Source organism: Asparagus officinalis, chromosome 7, assembly GCF_001876935.1.
Source record: "Asparagus officinalis chromosome 7, Aspof.V1, whole genome shotgun sequence".
NCBI classification, from domain to species: domain Eukaryota; kingdom Viridiplantae; phylum Streptophyta; class Magnoliopsida; order Asparagales; family Asparagaceae; genus Asparagus; species Asparagus officinalis.
The window spans coordinates 49,139,489-49,148,917 of NC_033800.1; the positions used below are offsets into that span (position 1 = coordinate 49,139,489).

General features: G+C 38.8%; 1 protein-coding gene across 1 annotated transcript in view; it reads left to right on the forward strand.

Annotated features, from left to right (window-relative positions):
• Window positions 3,901-9,429, forward strand: part of LOC109847112 (lipoamide acyltransferase component of branched-chain alpha-keto acid dehydrogenase complex, mitochondrial) — an 18,118-nt gene continuing 12,589 nt past the window's right edge. The window contains exons 1-4 of the mRNA XM_020416356.1: window positions 3,901-4,044; window positions 4,294-4,440; window positions 6,215-6,340; window positions 7,223-7,617. Of these exons, the coding sequence (XP_020271945.1) occupies window positions 3,901-4,044; window positions 4,294-4,440; window positions 6,215-6,340; window positions 7,223-7,617 (812 nt within the window). The remainder of the gene's footprint in view (window positions 4,045-4,293; window positions 4,441-6,214; window positions 6,341-7,222; window positions 7,618-9,429) is intronic.

Here is a 9,429-nt window from a genome sequence, read left to right on the forward strand (position 1 = left end):
TGCTAGCCCGACTCAAACGGTAGTCGGTAAAGGCTAATAAAACCCGTTGATGGCTGAGAATTTGCCAAAAATTCTATAAATACGAGTCATTGACGCATCAGCTTCATTAGTTGGTCTCTTGACTTGAGCATCCAACGACTTCGGGATAAGATCCATATCTGCAGACGAAATAACTTTAATAGTTAGTACTGCAGCCCAAAATTTGGGACCGTCATGCTCCAACACCTTAAGAGCTTAAACTGTGCAGACTCCAGCAAACGTACGAGTATAAACTGTGTTAACGCCGGTCAACGCGTTACAACAAAAGTCAACACCGGACGACACGTTATAGTAAAGGTCAGTGCCTGTCAACGCATTAGTAATTTTGCCAAAATAAGGCAAAAGACGATTTTAAGGAGTTCAATCGCATTCAGATATGAATTTCTGACAAAGATGATCAGTTCAAAGTCAACTCAATGACACGAGCTAAGTTCAGAAACTTACACACCAACTTTAATTTAAGATTTTAACAACGGTCAGACGATAAACGCAGCACCAGAAGAACTTTATCTATTCGACAAAATACTAAATAGACTGAAGGGTGTTTTTTCATCTACGAGATTGAGGAAATGGCCTATCTTATCCAAAGCCTTCCAGACTCTTCTATAAAAGAATAAGTCTGAAATACTTTGGAGGGGGTATCTGTAGGCGTATAAAAAATACCTATAGGTGTCCGCACACAGCTCGAGACAGAGAGAAGACGACGAACGTTGCTATCCGAATCTAAGAGGATTATCTGACGCCAACAACCGCATGAAGCGAAATGGCGAACCGAATGGCCCGCGCGCTCGACAATCAATTCACGCGCGTCAATCAACACACGCGCGTTAATCAGCTCGCGTGCGTTAATCAACTTGCGCGCGTCGGTCAACACGCGCGCGCTAATCAACACGTGCGCATCAATCAGCTCGCGCACGTTAATCAAAACGTACCCAACAATCAGTTTGCGCACGTCGATCAGCTCCAAGTGTCCGAACGCGCGCCAATCCGCTCGCGCGCGTCAATCATCTCGCGCGCGCCAATCCGCTCGCGCACGTCAATCAGCTCGCGCGCATCGGTCAACACACGCGCGTCAATCAAGTCGCGCGAATCGGTCAGCTCACGCGAGTCAATCAACTCGCGCGCGTCACTCAACTCGTGCGGAGCGTACAAGTCAACACGACGAGCGAGTAAACGAAACGACATAAAGTACAAGTCCCGGAAAACAAAGCACCAAAAAAGAAGTTCGGCGGAGGCGGCGGACCCGCGCCGCACTGCGAGCCGCCGTGGACAGCACTGGCGACCGCCGGCCAGAGCGGGTCGGAGGTGCCCGACCTGCGCCCACGCGGGTCGGATCCGTCCGACCCGCGCAAGCGCGGGTCAGACCGCGCCGACCCACGCCTCCGCGTTGTTTTGACCCCCGAATGCGTTTTCACGGTTTCAAAGCGGTTTTTCGCTGGACTTATCTGTTCCAGGGGTTCCCAACTGACTTAACATCATGTACAAACATGGTTAGGCCATTATTAACTAAAGATAAGACCAAATTACTCATTCTTATCCGAAAACCCCCCAACCGAAGCCTATAAATACAGGCCTAAGGGCTCATTTCATGGAAGCATCAAGAGGGCGAAACGCCGCCGAATTGGAGAGTGGAGCACTAATTTCAGAGGACAAGTTAGATCCCGACGAACTTCAGCATAAAGAGGAAGTCTTTCGAAGGATCTGAACCCGTATTCCCCTGTCCGTCCGTTCCTCGAGATTAGGCTTGGTCTTAATCTCGAGAAGAGCTACTGATTTCGCTTGGTCGATTTCAGCGCTTCAAGCGAATACTTCCTTAATGAAGTAGGAGCTCTGTCAATTTTTCGACAACTGGATCTAATCCGTAGACGGTCCACGGATATCGACGTCCCCGGCACAGACAAAGATCCCACGCAAGCAGCGGAGGATAAACGTCCGTTGCGCTGTTTGACGAGAGTTATAATCTTTTTTCATTGTATAAGTTGATCTTATAAAAAAAATCTACTTTTTGTTTATTTGAGTTTATTGTAACCATTGAAGTTGTAATAGATTCGAAGCAATGAAATCATCAACTTTCTCCCCAAACAACTAATCTACCGGGGCATACAAAATATGTTTAATATATAAACATTACGCTGTAGCAGGACAAACCGGCCTGCGTGGACCGGCGCATAATAAATCGGCCCATTCGCACATCATTGAAGTGGGACCCATCTCGTGCCTTGAGTGAAAGAAATGACGTGTATGCTACTCACGCTAAGGAACTAGAGAAGAATGCCTATCAGAAATGCCTTGAGATGGAGCAAAATGTGGCCCTTTAGTCAAAAGACTCAAAACTTTGAGTTAACAATCGCATCAATTTATTTAATTGAACTTTCTTTTTACCTATTTAGCCCCCCAAATGTACAATCTTACAACCTTGCCCCCAAATTAAGATACATGCTAACTTATCCCCAAATTTCCCATATTGTTTTTTTTCTTCTATAATTTGCAAATATGATTAATATATCTAGGAGAGCAAATGGCGTTGCATGTGATGTTTACCATATCCGTATTCGTTTATCAACAATATACGGATATAAGTACAAATAGACCGGATAAGAAAAACTCATATCCATATCCATCAAAATCGAATACAAATGGATATTATATATCCTGGACACAAAAAGATAATGGGGGAACATATAATTGGAGCTTTGATTCTATCGGAATGAGACGCATAGGAGAAGCAGATATGGGCCTTTTATGAATAAAATAGAGGGGGAGGCAATTTAGGGATTTAATTGCCCCCATAGTGGTCAGAATCCCAACACACATGTGAAGAGTTATGATAGGATATGTATTCACATTCACTGGTCAACGACTTGCATCATCTACATGTACTCAGAGACATTCATATATAAATCCAGATGTATTTCACTCTGTGTTTGTATTTGTATCCATATCTTATCGGGTGTCAGTATTTAATAACCATATATAGTTGTATGCTATTGGATAGGCGTACAGATACATCTCTTCTTTCTTGCTAATTCGCCCACCCCCCTGTCTTCTTTCTTGATCCCTATGTAATTATAAATTGATAACATTAATGTAACCGGGTATACACTGATATTGATACTTGAGGGGTAAAACAATTCAACATGGGAGAGTAAATTAGCAAAATATCTACGTCTGATGATTTTTGCAAGGGTAGATCCGGGGGTACATATGCAAAATGAACCCTTTACTTATTTATAATTATTTTGTAAGTTATACTGATTTCTATAACACGTTTTCTATCCTTTTCATATATATTTGGGAAAATTTGCAAAATAGATTATTTTTATGAAATATATAGAGAAATAGACCACTTTGTAAAATAATTAGCAAAATAGACATTTTTTTTTGAAAAAAAAAGGTCTATTTTGAAAGACAAGGCTCAGAAAACATACGAGACTACTAGTCCCGTATGTTTAGAGCCAACTAATCACGGATTAGTGACTCAGAAAACATACGGGACTAATAGTCCCGTATGTTTTCTGAGTAGAAAATTTTACTAATCCGTGATTAAAATATACGGGACTACTAGTCCCGTATGTTTTCTGAGCTGTTTTGCAAAATAGACCTCTTTTTGGCCTGTTGGCTAAAAAAAGGTTTATTTTGCTAATTATTAAACAAAACGGTCTATTTTGCTAAATAATTAGCAAAAACGGTCTATTTTGCAATTTTTCCTATATATTTTCTAGGCTGTCTAAATTACGTATGGGTTGCTCTTTCTCAGTTTCACCACGTTCCTTATGCCTCCAAAACCAAAGTTAATCTCTTTAGATCCTAACAAAAAAGAGTGATGCTACAGGCACACCTCCGGCCACACCACCAGCCACAATGGCATTTAGACGCATCTCCCATTTCTCCCGCGCTCTGACCAGGTCCACGTGGCGCTCACTAGAGTCAGCTCCTCCGCCCTCCGCCCTTCTCGCACTCTCACCTCTCCAAACCCAAAAGATCCCGACTCCTCTCAATCCAAACGTAAGCCTAAACTTCAGATTGTTTGCGTAGCTATAGAGTTATTACTGTTTACTGAACTGGGTTTGATTGATTTTTACATTTGCGTTGTAGTTTGCGGTTGATTGGGTTGGGGGTGGATTGGGGTAGCTTCTAAAATTTGCACTCCTCTCATTCCCATTGCCAGTCAAAATCTTGATTTGATTGCGCGGTCGTAGTATTTGAACTGTTTGCTGAAGTGGGTTTTAATTGGCTTTCTGATTTGTGTTGTAGTTTGGAGTTGATCGGGGGAGATTGAGATCGTGGTCGAGCCAAGCGTTGGTTGATGTCCCGAGCGCTGCTGCTGTGGTTGATGTGCCTCTGGCTCAGACTGGAGAAGGGATCGCAGAGTGCGAGCTGCTTCAGTGGTTTGTTCAGGAGGTGAGAGTTCTGGGCTCTTCGATTTCAATGGTAAAAACTCTTTTTAGTAGAAAGAGGAGAAGTACACTGGCTTGAATAAGGAGTTGACCGAGTGATTTCAATTGGCTATGATGCAAATGGGCCATTGTTAGCAGAATACCTATATTGCTTCCTACTGCAGACTCTACCACAGATTATGTTGTTAATTGATTTAACACGAAAGCTCAAGTGAAAATTAAAGACACTATTTACGGAAACTCTAGTCTCTCTACATGTCACACGCGCTATCCGAGACCCTTCCACTACATTAAAACTCCAAAGTCGTGGTGATGGTTAAGTGTTATAATTTTACACTGTAACTGTAAGAATGTTTGATGGAGAAATGGAGAAATATGGTGTTAAAAAAAAACTTTTTAGTAAAAACTCTACTTCTTTGATTGCAATTGTATATAACCCTTTTAGTAGAAGTATATGTTGTTTTGAATAAAGCTGATTGGTTTCAGTTGGGTATGTTGTGATTTGGGTTGGATGTGGATAAAAAATTCAAAATCATAAAAATGGGTTGTTTAGTAGAATCCATATACTGCTGCTTATTGTGGACTATACCATAGAATATGATGTTAATTTACGTTAAGAGAACAATGAGTATCATTGTCATATGTCATATGAGGGGATTCTCGCATAATGATAATAATGTGTCTCAATCCCAACCAAGTGTTAAAAGGGGAGAGAAAAGTTCTTATAACACTTGGTTGAGATCGTACCAGATTATTGTATATCCCCGCACATGATGTATGATACCCATTAATTTCTTATTTTAAGCTTTCATACATGCATCTAGGATATAGTCCTAAACATGCAGATGAGATCTAATACAGCAATCACGAAATTTAGCAGAAGGATGAATCCTAGGTATGCCTTTTAGATTCAAGAAACAAATTAGAGATACCTTTGATGTTGATGGATTATTTTCTTGTTCCACCGCGTAATCCAGAGATCTCTTATGCAATGGCCGAAAAATAATCACACCTTAGATTGGGCGAGAATTCCCCACATTTCACCCCACTACTAATCGTAAGCAATAAAAAAGGGTGGAAGGATGACTGCTAGGAGGATCATTAATGGTGAAGGACCATCTCTATTTTGTGAATGGAAGGGTAAAGGATGAAGTGAGAACGTGGAAGTTATCTTGAAGCAGGTGAAGCTAATCTCTTCAGATAGAGGATGGAAATATCCAAAAATAGGGAGGTGGAAAAGGGATGTACTGAGACGAAATATGGGCTTGTTGGGAGTAGTATAGTTTTTGTGGGATTATTATCATGATTATACTCCTTCCATTTTATGCTAGCTAAAAGGAAAGAAGAAAGCATCACATATTTAATTCCAAATTTATACGCTACAAGAAGCATTTTATGGCATGCTTCAAAATGTCTAGCTTTCTATTAATAGTATTAGTACTATATTATCAGAGAGGCTAGTGATGAAGTTCTGGTTGTATCTTACTTGCTATCTTTTTCGCAAGTTAATTTCTAAATACACAATGGATTGGATGGAAAAGTACATTCTGGTTTGAGAAAGAGTCATTCTCTTAGCCAAAAATACTCTCCGGCTGTATCTGGTATTGATGTTTGCTTAAGATTGTGTTTCTTCTTAAAATAACACATGTTTAAGAACATCCATTCATCTTTCTTTTTGATTAAATTTTGTGTGGCTTTGTCTGATCGAAATACTGATTTACCAGTCTATAGATTAATCTTTCTTATAACTAACTATTACAGAATCCATTCTATGGCAGGGGGATCATGTTGAAGAATTTCAACAGCTTTGTGAAGTACAAAGTGACAAGGCCACTATAGAAATTACAAGCCGTTATAAAGGAAAGATCCTTCAAATTCTCTATGTTCCTGGTGATGTAGTGAAGGTATAATCATAGCTAAGATGTTATGATTAACTTTTTGTGTTTTATGTTGATGATATCATTTTTGGTTATACAATACAGTATCAAACCTTATGAGTTGATTAATATGGTGCCATGACCTTTTCTTCTGCTGTACCCAGAGGCTAGGGTGATTGCTTGTCATTTGCAAATGTACTTAAAAATATGTAATGTGAAACATGGTGACTTTGCTTCCATCTTGTCCTGATGGAAGTAGATTGGGATCCGATGGAGTCCTAATATACACTATAGCTTCAGCTCTACAGCTTGTCAACTAGGTGTAAGTTAAACATAGATGTATTTCAGGGTTCATCTGCTGAGACTGAGATGTGTCTTTTCACAAGTTAGAAAATACAAGTAATAAAATCTAAAACAGTTAAACTGTAAAATCATATGTTTGCAAATTAACCAGGTAAACACAGGGAGAATAAGATTTAAGTTAAGAACTGGTGCTGATTTCTGAAAAAAGTTAAGAAAGCACACTAATCAGTAAATGAGGAGATTACATAGGTCTGAGTGAGAAGAATTGTTAGCTGCTGTAACTTTTTCAGTTTATCAGAAAGAGGTTAACCAATCCAATATTAGATCTGTTTCACATATTTTGTGTTAACTGTGTTAATTTTAACTGGATATATATCAGAAGAACAAGTAGTCTTCTGCTTATTGGGATATTAACCAACAAGCGGTAAATGATAGGATAAAATGAGATGAAGTTGCCTGTGTGATTTAATACCCAGTATCCTCCTGTTTACTATGTGTGGAGCTACATATCTTCTTATTGAGTGACCTATTTCCTTTTTCCAAACAGATATTACTTGAATTTCTAATTTCGAATCAGAAAAATTAACCTCATTATTCAAATTGTAGGTTGGTGAAACTTTATTGAAGATAATTGTTGATGAAACTCATCCTTTCACATCTGAAAGTGATAGACATAGAGCTTCGCAAAAGCCTGAGCTATCTGAATCTGATTGTGAAAGCATCCAGATTAAGGAAGTGGTCAGCAGGGGAGTTCTATCTACTCCTGCTATTAAGAACCTTGCAAAACAGTATGGTTTGAATATAAATGAAATTCGTGGAACGGGTAAAGATGGTAGAGTACTGAAGGAAGATGTCTTGAGCTATGCTGCTAGCAAGGGAATTTTTACAGAATCACCTGCCTTCTTGAGTGCTAGTGTTGATGATCAACAGTTGCTGATGAACAAAGAGGCCATGAACACTGCAGATGTAAAACTCTATGAAGATAGGACCATCCCTCTCAGGTGACTCCAGTAATTTTTTTTCTTCAGAATATTCATAAACTGAAGCTATGGGTATACGAGTAAAACATTACTTTGGAAAGCAAGAAATTGACACCGCTAAGGATATAATTCTCATCCGTAGGAACTACTAGTATAAAGTACTTGAATGTAGCATATTTTTAAACCGCATCTCGTTAACAATAAATTGTAGTAATAGTAAAAAAGAAATCATAATTATGAGGTATAGATACGTATGGAAAAGGAGCGCACACATGTTGGTTACATATTGAATGCTTGTTCACTCTTTGTGGATTGGTGTTGTGTGCATTTTTTTGTGTATCTCGAATTTATTGATTTGAAAGGTGTCCAACATGTATCTGATACCATGAAGTTAAATCTCAAATGTATATTTAGATAGTTGATCCATCTACGCTATGTGAATGAATCAGTATTGCTCAATTGATAGTATGTCACTGTTTTGACCTAAGTAGATTCGTAATTCTAATTAATATTTGTTGTTAGTTATCAGATATATGTAGTTTTTTTTCTTGAGTCTTATGGATTTTTAATGTTTTGCATTTCTTGTAATTACATCTTATGTTATTGAGATAAAATAAATGTGCAATACTATTTTGTATTTAAAATGCTTCTTCAAAGTTGGATGTCCTTTCCGGAAGCAACTGACTTTCTTTTAGCTGTATGGCTTATTTGTATTTACCGTATTGTTGAAATGAAAGAAAGTGAGAAGAAATATATTCTTATTGATTATGAAGAAGAGGGCAACTCCTACTATTACACTTCGTAGAGTCTCTATAAAGGAAAACTCGAATAAGAAAAAGATACCTAATACATGGAATCTAGACAACTTATTGAAGGCAAAAAATAATATGTGATCTTCCCATGCTCCCCCTCAAGCTGGAGCATAGATATTAGCGACACCCATCTTGTCCTTATAAAGAGTTGAATTATTTGCTTCTTGTCGTATCTTTGGTCATTTAGTATAGAAGTGAGATAAAAAAAACCTGATCACTTCAACAAACGATGGGAAAACAGTAGAACCGAAAATAAAGGTGTGGAAAAGAAGCTTTGAAAGTGACTTCAAGATTAAAAATACTTGCAAGCTAGGTTACCCGGACACTTCGTCTAGGCTCTTGTATCCGTATTCAACACTTCCCGCATTCATGTCTGTGTCAGGCAGTTCTTGGATGCTTCTTGAATATATACATATTTATTGAGACATGTACTCAATTATATAACACATATTTTAGTTTAAAAACCTCATGATATACTTCTTGAACATATATTTTACCCTTTACCTCAAAATTTTGCAATTTCTTGGACTTGGGACTGGTTCGTTTTAGCACATGCCTAGTTCATAGGTATGATTTTAAAGGGTCATTTTGATAAGTATAGAGAGATTTGAGAGAACTTGATGATATTATTCATTCTATGAGTTGTTTAAATACAGGAGAAAGTAGAGAAGTTTTAATAACCTATGTGATGTGAGACTAAAATATAGCAAGATAATATAATCTAGTTACATTATTTAACACCCCCGCTCAAATTTTATTTGGGTTCCAAAGGTAGTTTGCCAACAAGGAGTGCATATGATTGCTTGTAGGTAGGAAATATCGTGATGTTGTCCGGTGAGAGCTTGGACAGAGGGAGCTTGGCCGAAAATGTTAGTCGAGGTAAGCTTGGTCGGAAGGAACTTGCACGTGGGTGATTGGCCACAATAAGCTTGGTTGGAGAGATCTTGTCTGTGAGTGCTTGGCCGGGGGAAAGCATGGCAGTGGGTGCTAGCTAGGGGAAAGCGTGGTTGCGGGTGTTGTC